The sequence below is a fragment of the Sitodiplosis mosellana genome, unplaced genomic scaffold (assembly GCF_009176505.1).
Source record: "Sitodiplosis mosellana isolate CC-2019 unplaced genomic scaffold, AAFC_SMos_1.0 Smas_scaffold_5, whole genome shotgun sequence".
NCBI classification, from domain to species: domain Eukaryota; kingdom Metazoa; phylum Arthropoda; class Insecta; order Diptera; family Cecidomyiidae; genus Sitodiplosis; species Sitodiplosis mosellana.
Window position 1 is genome coordinate 3,158,478 of NW_022595248.1, and position 20,774 is coordinate 3,179,251.

The following is a 20,774-nucleotide window of genomic DNA, read 5'->3' on the forward strand; positions in this document are numbered from 1 at the left end:
GAGAGAGAGAGAGAGAGAGAGAGAGAGAGAGAGAGAGAGAGAGAGAGCGGATAAAATGAATAAATAGTGTTCGTTCTCATTCAGTATTAAGCAGATGAGATCAGTTATCAGTGCGAAGCAATTTCTCATGAATTTGACATAAAAAGTTGGTTTTTGCTCCTTCTCTCATTTTTTTCCAGTTGCCGCGTAGCTAATTTTGTTGTTGCTTCGTTTTTTGTATATATCGTTAAATTGAGAGCAACACGAAAATCCGCTTCTGGATTACGATATTGTCGGTTGGATTCGCTAATTCCTATATCTCAATAGAACACCATACCGATGCGATGGATTTTTTTTTTGTCAACTCTTTCAACCCGTGTCTTTCGTTATGTGCAGGAGCATGGTATTTGTCGACACTTTTCGGAACTGCTTCAGAATTAACGAGCTGATTTAGTGTACTCGTCGGCATATTTTGAGAGTGTATTCAGCGCAGGTTGCCGTTGGATTGGTATTAAAATGGGATTTTGCATTTTAAATGGGTAATTAATAATTTTATAAAACTTCCAGCGATGCGGTGCCTTTGCGTCGTTGTCGTTGTCGTTTTCTTCACCAATCCCAGTCGCATTTACTCATTCATTACATGGGTTCGCCATTGTAAATTGCAGTGTACCAAAAACAAAAGACGGCCAAACAAATAACCAAATCCTGATATATCCGTCAAAAATGAATGAACAACGTTCCCTACTTGGGATGACGATGTCACATGGAATAAATAGAACGCGCCGAACAAAATAAACCTTTCACTCAGCGTAATTTGTTAAGCCATTCACAATTTTCTATATACAAAATATCTACATAGTTGGTTAGTGTATTTTGAAATGGATCTTGTTAAATCGATGGAAGCGCATATTTATTGTCCTACATGCAATATTGTGAATTTATTTTGTCGTTGTAGCACAATGCACGCTCCAGAATTGTCATAATAAATACCATTCACAGGGCATTATACCACTTTTTTGGATGACTAATTTTTCATCGCACAAAGTATAAGCAACTAGAGAGATGGATTCGATGCTGCTCTCTCTCTCTCTCTCTCTCTCTCGAAAAATACACAAACTCAACGAATGTAGCGTTGCCGTTGTCTGCTGTGGCCGATGCTACTGCTTCGTTGCACAATTGACAGACAACATTAAACATTTAATGTGTTTATGCAATTACACAGTGAAATGTTTATTCGAGCATATTATGCCGAGAAATAATAATGAAGCAACGAAGTCATAAGTTTTGTGTGTATTTTTCGACGAGTTGTTTGTGTGTATATTCCTCGCTGACTCTCGTATACATTTGTGTGCAGAGAAAGTGAATAAGAGAGACAGAGAGGCAGCGAGAGTGTAGTACGTGTGCCCATTATCATGGTTAATTCGGATGCGAAAAACCGAAAATTTGAATCTAGGTTGTGTGTGCAGTACACATCATTTTGCTCATCTCTCGCTCTCTGCTGTTGGCTTCGTTCAGGATTTTGCTACGTGTGTTTCGTTGGGAAAAGCCCATTTTCGAAATGTTTTAAAATCACAAAAACCAAAAACGCGGAAAAGCGTTGCACGAGCACCAGCTTCGCATACATTCAAATATTCCCATATTAACCCGCTCATCGTTGTTTTCGGCTGCTGCTGATGCTGCTGTGGCTGTATGTTGATTTTATTTTCAGGTATATCGCCGCATTTCTATTTTCGGGCGTTTTATGGACACATTTTTTTCTCTCGTTCCTTTCTGATGCTCCGTATTCGCACCGAAAGACAATGAATGAGGGCACGAAGCAACGACAAGAAATTTATATATAAATACGAACATTTCAAATGTGGCACAACGCGGATTTTCGTCGCGTGTTTTCTTTTTTTTCACATCGCATGCGATTTTACAGCAAGTGAAAAGTAATGCGAGAAAAAAATGGGGAAAAAAATAAAATAAAAAGGCATGAGCTTGGAAAGGGTGAGGCCTACGACTTTGGGTTTTTGCGTATGTATGTTCGTAAGGCAACAGCATCAGCAGCAGCAACAACAAACAGCCGAGCTACTAAAAAGTACTTAATAAAACATTCCACTTGCACAAGCCATCTGCACGAAAATTAATGTAGTGCACAGGCACGGTTATCTCTAGTGTGAATGTGAATTTTCGGGCTGTGTGTATGTGCGAGTGTGTTTGTGCCTGGCGAGCTGCTAAGCAAGCCAATTGCACCAAGTGATTATACTTTGATGCTCTTGTTCGTTCGTTCGCTTGCTCGGTCGCTCTACGTGGCTGCATTTGTTGCTGTTGATCCATTGAATATATCATCACAAGTGGAACACCAAACACACTCGCCTGCTTTTTTTTCTCTCGACACACCACTCGCTTACACTCACACCCTCTGTCTCCCACATGGTCACACTCATTCCATCTCTGTTTTGGTGCACCAAAATTCTTGCTTTAATTTACGCCATTCCTTTTTGGAAAATTGAATACACGCTGTACAACACATACATACACACTCATGCCAAAGCCATGATTGCGTGCACGACATCTCGGATGAGTGTAAGTCAATATGCAAAGTAATTGTACGAGTGAGCACAATGCTGCATTTGGCACTCTCGTGATGAGGAACGAAGAGCGAATGTGTGTGAGTGAGTGTGTATAGAACATTATTTATTTTGCATGCGACAACTAAATACAGAAATGAGCTAAAGCTTTTAGTGTTATTCGATTAATTTAATATAGAAGCGTCTTCAGTGCTATTTTAAGCATGCTTCCTGCCACCATCTTCATCAGCAGCGGCATCATCATTATCATCATCAACGGAATTCTTTCAGCGCCAAACATCCCGCTATTCATTTGCTCACAAGAGGTGTAACCTGCATGCACTTAAATATACACACACACACACACAATTTCCCGAAGAATGCAATTCTGGGACCGGGATAGACTTGAGCTCTCTTTTTTTATCTCTATGTCTCTTTTGGTTCGTTATGCCAGTGTAGTACGTATGGATGAGTGGGTGGGTGGTTGTTCAGGTATTTTACATGATCCTGGCATGTAATTGCTAGCACAGATTGTACAAACTCGTGTTTTCTGAAATTCGCTGCCAAAAAGGGGTGCAATAGCACGTTAAATCAGATTAAACGTACAAATTTTCCAAGCACGATTCATCTTCTTACCTTTGGATTATTTCGGATGCAATTGAAGCAACTTTCAAATTGCATACAACGAAATTGTGCAAATATTCGCTCTTCGGCATTCAGTCATATTTTGGGTTTTCGTACATAACCATGTAACCTCATGATGAGGGAGAAAAAAATAAATGCGAAGAATGAAAATGGAATTTTATTTAAAGTTTTCCACTTGAATCGAATAAATTCCATGAAAAATTGCACTTCAATTATGTTGTAAAAACAACTATGTACAATTTGTACACTCAGTTGATGGAATACATTGTGTGGTGATACAAAAATGAATGCACAATTCGAAACAAGAACGGGAATTTAATTTAAGATGATTAATTGGCAAGTATTTCCCCCTTTGTTATAAACTTATGTTAACTTATGACAACAGCGCTGGTAACGAAAAATGTGCTCATTGTTCAATTGAAAAGAAGAAATTGTTTGAGATTTTGTAGTTCAATCCTTCAAACTATCAAAACTTCAAATTGTAGCTCGTTCAAGTTGTATTTAGAATTCGACGTTTACTCACTTTGAATTTGGAATTAATTCGAATGTATCTCACATTGTGACCGAGTCGCTTATTGAGCAAGTTATATAAATGTGAGTCGAAAATGAAAAGGCAATTCAAATATCAAGTCAAGATTATAGGCTTTTTAGTACACAAATTTTCAATTAGAATGAATCAAATGGAAATTAGCATGTGTTTCAATTGTAATCAATGAAATGTGAAACACAAAGCAAATTTTCTAGATCGATAAGTCAAATCCCAAGTCAAAGAACAATCTTCTATCATTAAATCCATTTTCTTTGTAAAATAATTAGCTGAAAATCATATTATTCATTCAGTCATAAAAAATGAATAAAACTCAAAGAATTTTCAACAATCAAAGTAAATTCTCAGCGAAGAATAAAAGAAATGTGGATCTTACCTGGAAGTGAATTGGCGTTTGTATAGTTGATCGTTGTAAGAACAACGAGTATGGTAAGCAGGTAGTTGTTGAGTGTAGTTGTGGCGAATGATCGCGATCGGCTTAATGCCTTACACCACCATACCGACCAATGGTCCGAACACAATCCCATGCCTCTGTTCCCATAGTCAAAGCTAACGTATCGTTCTCATTATAGTGGCGTCACCTGCAAAGATACAAACAAAGCAACAAATGAACAAAACGAATGGATGATGATACACAATTAGATGTTGGGTAAATGAAATGTACATATATAAATCATAGGTAAAATACTTTCTGTGAAAATGAAATAATAATGCCGGTGAATGGCCTGGGGTGGTGTTAGTGTCTATTTGTATGTTGTGATATAAGTGTTAATGGTTATTTATTTGATGGCATGCATTCACGTCATGCACTGAAAATGCAATTCTCTCTTTATAAATTGCACAATTGCCGAGGGCGTTTATATCATTTTATCACACATGGTGCATATGTTGATAAGAGTTTTGCAACTCAGTAAAAACGTCTAATTGCCTGTCACATAAATACTTTAAGAATTATTTATATTTCATTTGCAATTTTTCTCTCTTTCTCTCTGTCTCTGTCTGTGTGGCTATTTTCTCTTTCAATTTCCATTTCATTCAAGTGAATTACTTATTTTTCACTACGTTTCCGGAAGAATTCAGTGTTGCTGGCGAGCGTGCGTGCGTGCGTGCGTGCTCGCGCGCTTAAAGTTCCACGTTTCCATCTGGTATCGTCAAAAACTTTTCTATTCTACCGAACGAAATTCCTGCATCTGGATGTGGAAAATATTTATTTCATGCGGAGTAATCAGTTTTCAGCGCTGAGATTCATAGTAAATTTGTGTCGGTAAAATGGGCGAAATATCATCGATAGCCAACCAAACACCCGAATGCGATAGATTCCACATTTTTATATTTTTTGTTCATTCCCTCTTTTCTCTTCGTTTTTTTTTTCTCTTCTTCTTCTGCCTCGTGTGTATTCAACGAGAAAACAATTTCATAACCGGAATCCGTTTAATGTGCTCGCGCGAAAAGCGGGCAACATTGAGCATTCTTCGCTCACTTTTTTTTCTCACTTTGTCTTTCGTTCACCATCGAAACGAATTGTTCCATATTGAAACGGCACTCTCTTTCTCTTATTTTTCTCTCTCCCTCTCTCTCTCTTTCTCGTTCGTTCTTCTTCCGCTTATTTTATAACTAAAAATTCTTGGCATGCAATCGATAAATAACAAAAGAGCTATTTAATACATTTTGGACTCTATCCAGATACTGTGCACTACTTTGCCATTTTAGTTCTTCTTCGTTCGCTTCATCGTTTCTCTGTTGTTTTATTGTCTACTTCTTCTTTTGCTGGTGTATTTTTTTTGCTCGTCGATTTGCTCTTTCGCTCTCACCCATTCTTGCACCCATTCGGTTCGTGGCAAATGCGATTTTTTTTCTCGGGGCATTTCATACAATAATTCAAGACGGAAATTTACACACAGGATGATAAAAACCAGGCAGATGACAGCCGAATGGTAGAGAAAAAAACGACCAACGAAGATACGCAAGCAAAGTGAAATGAGAAATGAAATGAGTAACAACTTTTTCATCACTTTAATGCAGTTCGTTGGCGCGAAAATTGCTGCTGTCACTGAATGTAGTCGCATGCGAAGGGTGGAGGCGCGCGCGCGTGCGAGCTAATGCCATTTTCTCTTGTTGAAAAACGAAATATAATTTATTAATTTTTGGTCTTATTGAAAAGCATTTTTCGCCGGCACAACCCCTCCAAGCCGAAAAACAAAGAGCACAGCCGTAGCGTGGTTCGGCCATTAGCGGGAAAGAACTACTCCGTCAATTTTGCACAATGATAAAATAATAAGTGAAACAATGGATCCATCAATTCTCTTATTTAACTGTTTTTATCAATTGAATTTCCAGCAAAGTGAACAAAAGAAGCAAACGGGAAAAATTGGAAGATCGAGTTATTATTATATTGAATATATACACAAGCATCGAAATTGCTCATTCAAGTGAATATCTGTCGTTTGGAACGATTTGAAATGCATTTAGAGAAGCAGACCAAGAAAAAAAACTGCCAACATTTTTCGATTTACTACAAAAATGGAAATCGCTCGTTCTCTCCGCTTTTTTCATTGTTCAAATATTGAGCACGCAAAATAATAATTACATTTATATGTCCATTTGCGCTCTAATAAAATGAATGAAAAATGATTCATGCATCCATGGCGCACACTAAACTTCAAATACCGTATCAAATTTCCATATAATTATTCAATGGTCAATGTAGTTTGTGATTTTCATTTGACTGTGTGTGTGTGTGTGTGTGTCGTTCGTTTGCCGTCGAATGAAAAATGCATTTTATGTTCTTGCTTGCTCGATTGGCATTTGCATTTTCTGGGTCAACATATCAAAATCACATTAACGAACGACGAGCAAATGAAAATGTTGCAGCATATAAAATGGCAATGAAGGTTTTTACTATTATTATTCAAAGGGAAATTATTTCAAGTAAATGTAGTTCATTGCAAAAAACTTGATTTTGTCGTTAAGTTGAGCAACGAGAACTGGCTCGTCCATTCGCGAGTGCATGCATTTGAAAGATGAAACAAAGACGCAAACCAAAACGAATTTGGTCAAAAGGCTAAACAGGGCTGCATAAATCGTCTAGGTGTGGTTTTTCCATGTCTCTGTATGTGTATGTGCCTGTACATGTGCAATGTGCATACATTCACTGAGTGCCAAATGCATAAAGCGTGAAAGAAGTAACAGCTTTCTACACTTTACAATGATTTACAGCACAAAATGAGTACGTCGACATTAAATAATTAAATAAATGGCACCAAACACCAAATACACAACCAACGCGACACGAACAATTTGTTAGTGCTGCTAGTGCTGTTTCGTTGTAAATGGATGGGGTTGTGTTGCAACATAGTTGCATTTTGAAAATCTGGATAAATCATGTTACTGTGATTAATCCTTGTGAAAATGCTTGAGAAAGCTTCGGCTGGGCATTCGATACAAAGAAACGCATTCCAGTCGAGTTCGTGAACAATGACGAAATCCAATTTCATTGCCTCGATGCTATCGCTTTTGCACTCTCTGTCTATTGTTCCGAAATTAAATTTTGAATGAGAAACGCCGAGCGACATTCCAGCATTGAAATTTAATATTCCATAGAGTGAACCCTTGAAATCTTCAAATAAATTTAAACAAATTATCGAAACATTTGACCCTCAGCGAAAATTCCATTATGCGTACAATGCGCTTCCAAAAACACCAACCAACAGCACAACCACCCGTACTTTCCTTTCGTTCTTCATCTTCACGCCCAAGAATGGGCGAAATTCCAACAACCAAATTACTCAAGCAATGTCAACTGCGTGGTACTGAATACTGACGCAATACTTGTTTGAACGCTCTATGAACTTCCATCCCGTTCTCTCCTTTCGTTTTCTTTGTTTTCCACTCTCCGTGCCTTCGAAGTTTCGACGAAACAAATATATCTCAATCTCTGGCGCACAGAAATATTTATGAAATTTACTTGGGAATTTTGTGTTACTTTGTTTACTAAAAACGCAATTTCCATAAAAGCGACAAATGGTAATAAACGACGTAATGTTCTGCGTCATTGAAATTAAATGTCCAGAACAGAGAGTGAAGTGAGCGAGCGCAATGGGACGAAATTTTTCTGCCATTTAGTCGGTTTGGAATGGATAGAAAGCAGTAAATAGAGTGTTGGCTGGCTGACTGACTGGGGGCGGTGGGTGGTGTATTGAAATTGACGGAAATCACGATATTTGCTTAGCGATACAGGCAAAAAACTACTCTACTTAAGGCCATGCCGATCCATACGTAGTATGTTTGATTATATTTGCCAGTCGATCATACTCAGTCGAAACATAAACGATAAGTGTTTTTACTTCTCTTGCAACATTTCTTACGTACAACTGAGCGTAAAAAAAACAAACAAACATAAAACATCACACGCAACCGCTCGCGCTCATGTTTTAGTGTTGCGCATTTTTGCGAAAGCAAAAGCATCAAGCACACTCATTCCCAACCGAAAAATAATAATAAACTAAATTGTATATAAAATGGCATTTTATTGTTCTGTATCCGAAACGATTTTTCGAAGGGAAAAGGGGCAACGTTTGTATTTTGCGAATTACTAATGCACGCATTGCTATGAGATATGCTCCGAGTTTGTTTTGCGCTTCAAGATTTGCTGCTTGTATTTGTTTTTTTTTTTCTCGTTGTCGTCGGGTGATTTTCATTTCACAGGTTTTAACTTCTGTGCACACATTTGTCATCATCGTCGTTTCGCACAAGTTTGGTTGGTGAGCCGATTGATTCAATGCCATTACTTTTTGTAAGCCTTTACAAGGGTCGCATTGTTCGGGTCATTATGTGCGCTACGTACATATATCACTATAAAATACACAAAAGCTCAGCGCATTTGGTACGCGTTGGTCGAGAGCAAGCAGAATACACGCGTGCGATACACAACACGCTCATTTTCGAAGCTGGAAATCGCTCTAGGAGGAATAGAAACCTAGACACAATCTGATTAATGCAAAATACCAAAAGTAGACATCAAAAACTCGTTGCGGAACCCGACAGAGTGGCAGGCTTCAGTCGCTGAGAAATTATAAATACATTTTTGACGAAGTCAAAATGTTATCTGGTTACTTTGACTGTGTTGGTTATTGTTTGTTGCGACAAAAGCACTCCGGTTGAAGCTCTGATCAACAAAATTTCGGCTCGTCGTCGATGTAAAAATATACAAAATGCGTAGCACACGCCCAATGGCATACGCACACACCAACTCCCCATCTTATGAAAATAGCAATTTTTTTCGATATCTTTGTTTTACTTCGTCTTCTTGAAAATTTTGTACAATATTCATGTGGGTTCGTCTAAGAATTTTCATCAATTTCTGTTTCGTCTTTATTTTTCGCAGCCGAATTTTTTTTCTTTTCCGCAGCTTCGACGAAGCGAAAAACGACGAAATTTAATTGATCTAGCAACATTATCGTTCTTATAATATGCGTATTGAGAGCTTTATATGCCTCAGGCACGATGCTTCATAGATTGGGCTTTTTTTTACTAGAGTTCGCAATTTTTCGCTCTTCTTCTTCTTCATCGTTTGTGGTTTTTTTTATTTTTCTCTTTCTTGTTGTTTTCTCTTCCTCATCTCAGTTCGATGGGTGCGTGTGTATCGAAACGACCAGCAGCAATCGATGGAGCTAAAAAAACCATTAATTCTTACTTTGATTAATGCCACTGCCATTGCCACTATTACTCTGTTATTGTCGGGCTTAGAAATATGTCTGAATACACATTCATACACGCACACACACACACAAAACGGAACAGAGTGAGTGAGCTCGTTTATCGTACATCGCGCGCAATAAATTATACTTGTAGCTGGTTTTTGTTGGGGCCACGCTCCCTCTCTCTCTCTCTCTCTCTCCTCGTCTTCTAGCATCACAAATTTCATTTCTTGACATTTTCTGCTTTTGATTAAACGCAAAATGCTTGGAATACCTTTTTTTTCATCTATTTTGGCGCCCCGTAACGAACTCACCCAATGGAACCGTTTTGTGCGTTCCTCACGCCCTGTCTCTGCCTCTCTCGTTCGCTTAGCTTTTGTCTTTGATCTCAGATTAAGCGGAAAACAAATTTGTTCGTTAGATTCTCTGTACGCATTTTACAAAAACGAAACCCACGGAACGAGACACACAACTAGAACCCAAAAGCTACCGCAACATTTAATACCAACACACGCATACACAGAGTTCATTTTCATTTTCCGATTCTCAAATGGTATTTTGCAAAATTGGATCCGTTTTAGTTTTTGTCTCTTTCTGTTCTGTTCGTCAAATGCTCCTTTTGTTCGATTTGATGCCCCATTGGAGTGAACAGAAGTGTGCGGTTTTCGCTCATTTTCTCTTCAATAATGCGCTCCTTTGACTAAACATATATGAACAGTGATGCGTAAGCATTTCCATCGTGTGGTGACAGTTTTTTTTTCCTTTGCTCCCACTCTCTGACACTCTCTCTGTCACTCTCAACGCGATTAATGAATGGATTGAAAAGACATCACAACGGCTAGCTCAATACCAATCAAATGTGTGTATCTAAGCAGGTTTTGTGGGATCAATAGACCAGGATCACACAGCTTGAAAATAATCATATTTTGCGTTTTTCAAGAAAGAGAAAAAAAAATCGGTTGGCATTGGTGATTGTTGACTTGATTTCAGGATTTTGGGATTCAGCAACAAAATTCAGACGTCTCCAACACACCCCAAAAACCATTCGAACAATTCGAACCAAACAAGCGGACAGGATCGGAATATTGAGAAAAAAATTGTGGCGTTTGATACGTCGAAAAATTGTGTGGCAAAAGAAAACAAGCACATATTAGGAGGGCGCCTTGGCAAGCAGAAAAAACAACCAAATTGGCTCCTTTATCTGGACAGCTCTAGCATGTATGCAGGCAGCTGGATGTCTATGTATCGAGCTGGATTTTGCTATTTTGTCAATTTTTTATTTGCCCATTTCACCTCAATTTCGTTAGCATAACATTTCTTGCCGCACACACAGAGGCACACACACTCACAGCATTCTGTTGTGGTTTGCAATTCCTTTGTCCATGCCGAGTTTCGCATCGTCAACATCCAAATCGACATCATCAATTTGGATTTGATTTCGTTTTCTTTTTTCTTTTCTTCTTCTTCTCTTTGTTTTTTCCCTTCTCTTGGCTTGACCTGTTCGATTCTCTTCAAGCTTGAAAGAAAAAAAAAGAATTTCCTCTATATTGATGCTCATCATTATCTCGAGCCTCAATTTTTAACCAAGCATCATTAAGACCATTATGTAATTCCAATGTGAAGTGTGTAGATTGTAACACAATTCTTAAGCAAGATGTTTAATTAAAGCGAATTGCGAATTTTGAAGGTGTCGAACTCTCTTGCTCAGAACACATACGCACACAATGGCGCTAGAGGAAGCGCATAATGGAAGAATGAATGCCGAATGATGATGGCAACCGACAAAAAAATAAATTATAAATGTGCAGACGAGAGATTGAACACGGGAATGATGTGGATAGAATGATAGCGCAGCAATGTGAAGAGAGACGGAGGGAGAGCATACAATGCGAACCATGTGTTCCAAATGGATGTTTTGTGTCTGTTGAATAGAGAGATAAATATGCGTATGCCATACAGCAGTATTAAACGAATAAACGCACGCGCGCACGCTCATTGTCTCTTTGTAAAAAGAGTAAGAGAGTGGCTCATATCCTACTTATTCATCGGCTACGATTGCAACACACAGAGCGAGAAGACAGAGACAGAGCAGGTAAATTCATTTATTACGGCAGCCGCATTAAATCAAATTCGAGCATTTCATTCACATTTCGCGCGCGCGGCCATATATGATGTTGCGAACAGTGAAAAGTGAGTGAAGGTGAATGCAAGAACATTGTTATATGTGGTGGATTTTTTTCTTCTCCTTCTTCAGCTGCTCGATGGTGGCTACCGTTCACAGCAGACACATTCTTGATGTCAGCTTTTATTACAGAAATGCTAACGTGCGTGTATGTGCTCATCGGGAAGAAGGCAGCTCGAAAGCGCGACGACACAGAAGCTAAAAAAATGTTCGTACAGAACGGAATATGGCAGTTGATGGTGTGTGCACATAATAATAATAACAATATAAAAAGATAATAATAACGATGATGATATAATAATAAACATAATTCCGAAGACACGATATAAATATAGACGGTTGGAAGAATATGAAACGAAGAGGCAAGTCGAAGGAATGAAAACGAGAAAGAGAGCGAGCGAACGAGCGATCGTGTGAGTGAACGAGTAAGCACAGGACATGTACGCATACCGAGAGAAAAAAGTACACACAAAAGAAATGAAAAATGGAAAACGAATGCCAACGCCATCGCAAAATCATGCATACACGGAACAATCAGCTCCGGATAACTCCGTCTCTCTCTCCCTCTCCGTGTATGGCTACAAAATGTAAAGCGACGAAAAGACATGGCAAAAGCTTAACAGCAGCTAAAATACCGATGTTACTTTTGCTCTGTGGTGTGTTCTCTCCGAAGGCTTGCTTGGTCCTCTGTGTGAGTTTCTGATACACACAGAGTGGTGATGTAAAGTGTGTGTATGGCCGGAGATTATCAACGTGTAAAAGGTATAAGAGCTGTGTGTATGTCTCAAAGACTTGTACACCTTATGGATAAACCATTCCATATCTTTGATCAAATATTCGCGCCTAAAATACGCACGCACGCATTCGCGCTCACACACCTATACACTCACACTTTCTCCATGCACATACGTACTGATGATACTTCGAGCCTGTGTCTTGCCTTAAACACAAGCTCTACCTTCATCGTTTGGAAAAACATTGATGTGCCAAAACTAAAGGTATGCATCATTTATCTCTCCTTTTGCGTAGCAAACTAAGTGAACGCGGCTCGGTCGTTTGCTACCCAAAAGACGATACACACACACTACGGCTTGTTTCCATGCCACGGATGTGATATGATGATGCCAAGACAAGATGTGTACAAATGTAAGTGAAGTAGAAAACCAAAAGCGAAACGTCTGGCGAGAATTTTACGTGCCAGCCCAAATAGTTGTTGTCACTCTATTCAATCGCTAGCATACTGTATATATGCTATGGAATGGCCATAAAGCTACTCTACCAAAATATGGGTGAATCGAAGTGTTTTCTTCTAAGAAATGACTATATAAAGCACACATAGTGGAATCGAAGAAAATCGGGTTGGCAAAAGGCGAACAGAAGAACGAGAACCATATCGCTGTGCAACGTATTCCAAGTGAAAATGGCAATGGAATACATGTACATCTATATTATACGGTTTTATTCAGATTACCTCAATTCGAAAATATAAAGGACCATAAACTGCATTTAGCGAATATGCCAACGAATAATAAAATGTAAAGCGTACACACGCGCCTTTCTCTCACTCTCTTTCGAAACCCAAAAGATTCATCGTTTGCTCTATGTGACTCTTAGCCTAAACAATTTGATGTATATTTCTTGTAGAATATTTCCTTTAAATAACACTACTTGATGTCTGTTACTAATCACTTGAGTGTGAAGACGCGGTGTGCGCGATCAAATTAAATATCACAGGCACATTCAAATAACAAAAACGGTCGAAGTAACGAAGGAACGAATGAACGAGCGAAATAAAGTCGCCCGAGAGATACAACAATGAAACGTGCGCCACCAATTGAACCGAGATGAAGAAGAAACGATGATGATGAACAAAAAATCCAATGATAATAATACAAAGAACCGAACATCACAATGAATTAAGGAAAATGCGTGTGTCTAAGTATGATGGTTTTTCACCTTTCTACACGATATTTCGGCAATTCACAGTGAGCATGGTCCTTTGTTATACACATTGTACTGCTGCTCCTGCTGCTGGTGCCTATTGTCGGTGCTGTTATTGTTGTTGCTATCGCCAACGAATAATTTTTCTTTGTCGTCCTGTCTTTCTTGGCATTGCCAGCATTTTCGTCGATTTGTCAATGATTTTTTTTTCTCCTGCGCTTCATCTGTGTTTGTCTTATTTTGAATTTTAGATTTATTCGTCGACTGTTTGCGTTTGCCACGCTGCCAACAACGTTTCACAGCGGTGTGAACGAGAGAACAAGGATGAGCTCAAGCATGAGCACATTGACTACTGTGTGTATACTTTAGTGGCATATCTTGAAATGTCGATAACGCCCTTGATTACCATTGACTCGATTCTCTCTCTCTCTCTCTCTCTCTCGTTTCGAGCGTTGAAATTGCGAAAGTGGAGCTGCTCGAATCAAGGATAGAAAATTAAGTGGAAAAAAAAATGTCGAAATTGAGAATGGAAGACAGAGAGAAATGCTGCCCCCATATTGCATTACCGAATCCTGTTCGTGTTCGCAATTTCATCACGGTTTTGTTGTTCGTTTTTGTTCATCGCACGGAGCTGCCTCATTGAAATTATTCAAAAATCAATTGAAATATTTCCACGAATTGGATTGAAAAATATACACAGAAGCACCAGCTAGCCTTGCTGCATGAGTAACGGTAACAGCAGTCGTGCTGCTGCTGATGATGGCGTCGGAGTCTTTGCCGTTATCAGTGACGAACAACAAAAATGCGAACACGACTTGGCACAGGCGATACCGAGGAGGGTACGAAGAAAATGAGAAAAAAAAACATTGCATAGAGAATGATGATGATGATGAAGAAGAAAAAAAGTGAACAATACCGTTTTCGGTAGGCATACAAAAAGCGTCTGCGAGTTTTATTCGAGATGCTGTCCGAGTACCAATTTTTATTCAACAAGATCTCACGTTTTTCTTTTTCGCCAAATGTATGCAACACGAATAAGACGGATTCGTTTACACAGGGATTTTCGGCGTGGAGAAAACGGTGTGTGAGAGAGAGAGAGAACGAGTCGGCACAAGACTGTTTGTATTGGTGTGAATGTAGACAGAGGTTTTACTTCATCTTAATCTAGAACATTGTTAAAAGGCAAATGGATGAAAAAGAAGAAGGAGAAGAAGAAAAACCAAAACTTGGATGAACCACTTGGACTCGGTTTCAATCCAAAAATACTCGATATTCGAATGACGGGTGAACGAGAAGGAGAGTGAATGAGTGAGCGGGTGTGGTTTTTTCAACTGCTTGATTACAATTTCCATTTCAACAATTTGGAATGAAATATGATGATGTTTTGCCCAAACCGCTGCCAACGACGCCTTAGTCAAATACTTTTGGCCAACTGTGTGAATTCAACCATCAAATCACCCACTTTGACTGTGGATTCTTTGAATTGTCACACACTCACACCAAACTAAGGTCATCCGCGTCAACCACCAATATTAGATGGTTTCCAAGCAATCCTTTTCGTTTGCCTTTGAACTCGTCTTTCGTCTCTCCCCCTTCAAAATAATTTTGTTCACACTTTTTTCTTTCTCGATTCTCTCTCACACACACACACACACACATAAAACTGGCTTAACTACAGCGCATCAATTGAACTACAAACCTAGTGATCGACTTTTGGGGTCTATTAACTGTATACAATGACATATATCGGATGAATCGATTGAAAGAAAAGAAAGGAAAAAAGAGAGTACGGCCCGACGTATTTGTATCTCTATGACACTAACGCTCTTCAAGTTGATGGTACAGTGTGTGTTTTATTCTATGTGTCTCACTTGAGTGGGTATTTGAAATTTGATATTTGACTTACGATGATATGTAATGCTCGCGACAGGCTGCGTGTGACTGAAAAGCAGTGAAGTGGCTAATGATGATGTGTGTTGCAAAGGGGATAGAACAAATTTTTATTTTTCGCTCACTGTCTATCTATCTCACGTTCTCTATCACCGAACTACATATACTATGATTGCTTCGTTTATATTTGTATTTCTGTTGTTGTTGTATTCACCGTTCGCTATAAACACGCAAATTAAAATCACCACTGTCAAATCAGCATCGCTGTCACGGTTAGAGATTTTCCAACACTGATGATGCTCTCTGTTGTAGTAACTCTCCGTTACTCTCAACCGCACACACACAGTGCAATTTGCACACACACAATTGCACTTTCAACACGGTTTTAATTCAACTTGTCCTTTTACACACCTTTTACACCCAAAAATTCAACCCGACTCGTCTGTCGTTCTCTCGTTCTCTCTCTCTCTCTCTTTCTCGCACAACATCAAATGTTAATCTCGTTTGTAGCACACGCAACGAATTTCGAACGCCTTTAATTAAGCATTTACACACAGACACAATAATTTATTGGATTTGTCTGGAAAGCGCGCGGTTGACTTTTTCCTTTTAGCAAAACAAACAAACGAATTTTTCTCTGACTATTTTCCTATGAGCTACGTATTTCCTTTTTTTTAGATCATTATTTCGATGTGTGGTTTTTAATTTAATAGGCAAGGATTTGATTCGATTGTATGATTCGCGTATAATACCAGCGCATGTATGATTCTTCTTCTCGTCGTTTTTTTTCCTCTCCTCGTGTGGCTCATGAAAGTGTTTTAAAAACTATAACAAAAAAAAACGAGCCTTTCTCACATCATCCTGGTGTGTGGAAAGGCTGAAACTTTGTCGAAAAATCATAAAATCATCGCGTTTCAAATGACAAAACTGAACGGAAAGTTTTTTTTTCTTCTCGTCTCGTTTTATATTTTGCTCAACGAAACGAGCAAAATCTCACGAGATAAATTTCGATGGCTCGAAAATATGGGTGGAACGCATCTATATACACGCACACACACGTTTATATAATATAGCAAAAAAAAAATCTCTAGACTATAACTGTAGAGAGTATATGTACAACACACAGAAGGGGGACCAACAAAACAAAACCGTGTTATCCGAACACCAAATATTATCAAACTGACTGAATCTGGTGTGGTGTATATTGAATACAGCTGCTGCTGCTGCTATGCCACAGCTCCAGCTTTGCCGTCGTTGAATTGATGAGAGATTGGGCAGCTCTCTTTTTCAATTACTCTCTTTCACTTGCCATTTTTCTCTCTCCCTCTCTCTCGGCACACAGCATATTTTCCATTTGATACAATGGACCACTGGTTTCATGCTCACTCTCTCAATTCGCGCTTATTCTCTTCCATTTCGCACACATGTGCATGAGCGAAAGCATGTACGTGTTCGTGGCTTTGTAAGCGCCCTGATATTTTCGTTCGACACACATATACACACATCGAGAGTACAGTACAACACACGCTCGAAAATACCGAAATTTTGTGAGTAAAATGGTTATATTTCGCGCACTCACGTGCATTTGCCATTGTATGTGGGTTGTATGACGCTTGACATCATTCATACACAGCAAAAGCTGTCCCTCGATTATGTTGTGAGTGTATTTTACGACATCTATCCACACAACGGGAATCGAGCATTTCTCTTTTTTTTTTGGTCGCGGGGTGAAGCTGTGTATTGAGCAGAGAGCATGGCATCTCTGGTAACGATGCAATTGCTGCTGAATTGTCAGATGAGGCTCCATGTGTATGACAAACACACGACGCATAATGACGTCGCCCAAAAAATTCTATGTTGGATAGGCACGAGTCTGCGCGTACAGACACGGTCTTGCTCTCGCACACATACACACACATACACTGAGTCGTGTGTTGGCGCTGTCATTTTGACGATGTCAACATTACCATTTGGATAGAAATACACATTAACGGCATACATTGCATCTGTGTACACTCGCTGAGTCACAGCAATGCTTTGACTGCTGCGGCTGCTGCTGCTGCTGCTAAGGTTGTGCTGTGTATTGGTGTGCACGAGTGGTGAACGAGAAAAGCAGCAGCAGCAGCAGCGGCGTTGTGCAGATGTGAAAGCAGTTGGAAAGAAGGGAAAAAAAACTTTGCTCATACATTCGGTCGCCGCCAATATTAAGCTCTCCGTTCAATACGGGATCGAGTGGTGCGATTTGCCACAGCTCCTTGGCTGCAGCTGTGTATATAATAATATGTGTTTAGGTGTTCCTCGTCATTGTGCCGTTCGTTTTTTTCTCCCTGCCCTTTCCCTCTCTCGCTGGCTTTGCTCACACACACAATTTATAGTAATGCTGCTTAGAATTTGTCCGATTAAATGTAACAAATCGAAACTCGCACACATCACACGACTCACATTCGGCGCTTTTATTGAACGGAGTGCAGTTTTTTCCTTGCCTCAATATGGGCGCGCACACAATAGTTTTCCACCTTGTTTATCTCGATGCGGACAAAGTGTTTTTGACTATAGTCATAATTTTCCATTTCACCCATAAGTAGAATGTTGTTCGGCCAGAGTTGGGTAGAGAGGAATATCAAACGTTGGCAAAAACGGTCAGACTTTACAACTTTTTGTGTTTGGCAAATGGTGCGTTCATTAGTTATTGATAGGATTTTAAGCTTGTTGTAAAAGCTTCTTTGCATCTGTAATGCGATGTGTTCGTTTTTTTTCGGAGGTCAAAAGGTACACAAGTTCCATAATTGAAAGTGCATTTTCAATGGGACAAATTTTGCAATGCACAGGCAATTAGTGTCAAAGAATTATTTGCTCGTCAAATGGTGAACAATCGTATTTGGAAACACATTCAAAACAGGTGCTGCTGGCATCGACCGTTTTGGTTTCGTACAATATCTAATTGCATTATTCGGGTTGTTTATTGGTCTCGCCTATGGCTATGGGAAAGAGAGAGAGTGAAAACGACAAAACAGACAACCCAAAAATGCTATTTGTTAGAACGATTTCCATTGAACGAAATGCAATAAACGGACTTTTCGTATTTGCCGTATGATATTGGTGGAAGAACCAATTTCATGTTTTGTGTTAACGACTATTCAAGGCACATTTCAATTACAATCACGTCTCACATTCCGAATGCATGCCGTTCCTATGTTTATACTGGCCTCGGTCGCAGCTCCACTTGTTCCTTGCCATTCGGTCGTTGTCGAATTGGAAAAATTATAAATACGACAGTATAAATAATTAATTATGTTCGTGGAAATTTATGTCGTACGGGGAGCGCACAAACACAAACTTTCCACATATCGTTGTTGGGAAAATGGTGAAAATATTGGAGAAAAGTGTTTTCAAGTCGATGCGGGGCCTTTGTCTTTTTTTAAAAATATATGTGCACACTGAATGAAACAAACACGATAATGAACGCCAATCGAATGGCGTTCGTGTGCTTTATGGAGCAAGGTTGTTGCAAACTTATATTCTCGAATGGGTCCCACATGTTGCAACCTTTTACCAACACAGCCGAATAAAAAAACATCGAAATGCACCGGAAAAAGACATGCAACACCAACATCGAGTCATGTGTGTGGTTGGTTTTGCTGCACTGTTCAATGTTCGGCCGATTTCTGCTGCTGCTGCTGTAACGATATTTTCGATTTTCATATGACAAAGCAAGTGACAGGGTCGCGTAAGCAAAACTCACAGACGATAAACATGCAATCGAAATGTGATGATGAATCGTTTATAAATAATTTGGCCATCACCCGATTTGTTTTCCCGATAAAAAGAGAAAGAGAGAGAGAGAGAGAGAGAGAGAGAGAGAGAGAGAGATAGAGAGAGAGAGAGAATAACAGTATAGGTAGAAAAACAAGGTAGGAAAACAAGTGATTTTACCGGTTCATGGGCGGACTCGTGTGTAATTTCAATTTTTCAACGATTCAAATTTTCCAAATGAATGGTTTTTATGGCTTTTGCCTTGTACGAGTTTTTTTTCACGGTATTTGTTGTTGTCCTTCATTCAAACTCTTCGAACGGCATTGCTCGAACTGGTTGGCTGGCTGACGCTGATTTTAGAAAATACAAATAATTCATTTTTGCAGGCTTGCCTGCTGGAAACGAAACTTGGAACATCCAGAAATGTACTTATCGAGGTGAACACGAATGAGAGCGAGAGCGGCAAAATTAGCCCGCAATAATTTCCAAGTGAAGCACCAAGTCTTCATAATTTACATGAAACTGCATAAATTGGAGATAATTTATGACTTCAACTATTCGGAATGCTGCGAATTTTTCACCATCTTTTTATTCCCGTCTCTCACCTGAATTCACCCTCTTCCCTTCGTGTTTTCTCTCTCTCTCTCTCTCTCTCTCTCTCTCGTTTTCTCTCTTTCTCTCGCTCCATTTCCCTTTCCGTCTCTTCCGAGCAACGATGAAAAAATTGTGTACTTTATTATGTTAGAAAGTTTGCAAAGTATTCTTTATTGTAGCCATTCATCGTTGTTCGTTTTGCTGGTCTGCGCCGTTTTAATAGAATTCCTATTTTTTTCATCGCCTCTTCTGTTGTGGCAATGTGGCATACGCAGAAAATGTACAGTTTATTAGAACGCATGTGAATAAGTTATGTATGGCGAATAAATATAGTTTATATTCACCGCAATGACGGTTCGACCAAAGAAACATACAACGATCCCAATAACTGTGTGTTGCGCTCGGACGATGAATTCATTTTAATATATATGCGACGGGATAGATATGCGGAGAAGGGCAGAAAAACAGACTAATATACAGGGAGACAGGCAAAAATGGAGAGAAAAAAAAACAGGCATGGATTCAGGTCAGTCGGGATGATCGTAATGGTGGACTGCAGTGCAATTATATGGTATATACGTAGCACCGCGTGAATAACGATATTTGAAACAATATAAAACGGGCATGGAAATTGCGAATTACGCTAAACACGAAAATAAGGCGGCAAAAGACTCGATTGTAATTGAATTGCACATAAAATTGTCATAGAACAGCAGGCATCGCAGCGAGTGACATCGCACAGAAAATGAATAGTTTTTGTGTCTTGTCTCATCCATATACTCATTCTCTCTCACACACACCCGGCCTCTATCTCTCATTTTCTGGTTGTACACATGGTTTTGATGTTTTCCAACACATTACCGTAATTTTTTGGCTAAAAGCAGTTATCTATTTGGTGCTTGTTGTTCTAGTTGCCATTGGTGTTGCTGTTGCCTGTTTTTTCCTCCCCAATTTACCACCAAAAAAGTAATTCATACGTATGTGTGTAGTAAACA

At 39.2% G+C, this 20,774-nt stretch overlaps 1 protein-coding gene across 6 annotated transcripts in view; it reads right to left on the bottom strand.

The window, feature by feature from the left end:
• Window positions 1-20,774, bottom strand: part of LOC129566879 (protein turtle) — a 197,789-nt gene that overhangs the window by 53,873 nt on the left and 123,142 nt on the right. For 4 of the 6 annotated variants that reach the window (XR_008687798.1, XR_008687797.1, XM_055443231.1 and 1 more), the window contains exon 2: window positions 4,100-4,304. Coding sequence is in view for 4 of the 6 variants with exons in the window: in XM_055443231.1 (XP_055299206.1) it covers window positions 4,100-4,250 (151 nt within the window). In the remaining 2 variants the exon portion in view is untranslated. Of the gene's footprint in view, window positions 1-4,099; window positions 4,305-15,448; window positions 16,614-20,774 lie in introns of those variants that run through there. The other 2 variants (XM_055443232.1, XM_055443235.1) reach the window with 2 other exon arrangements.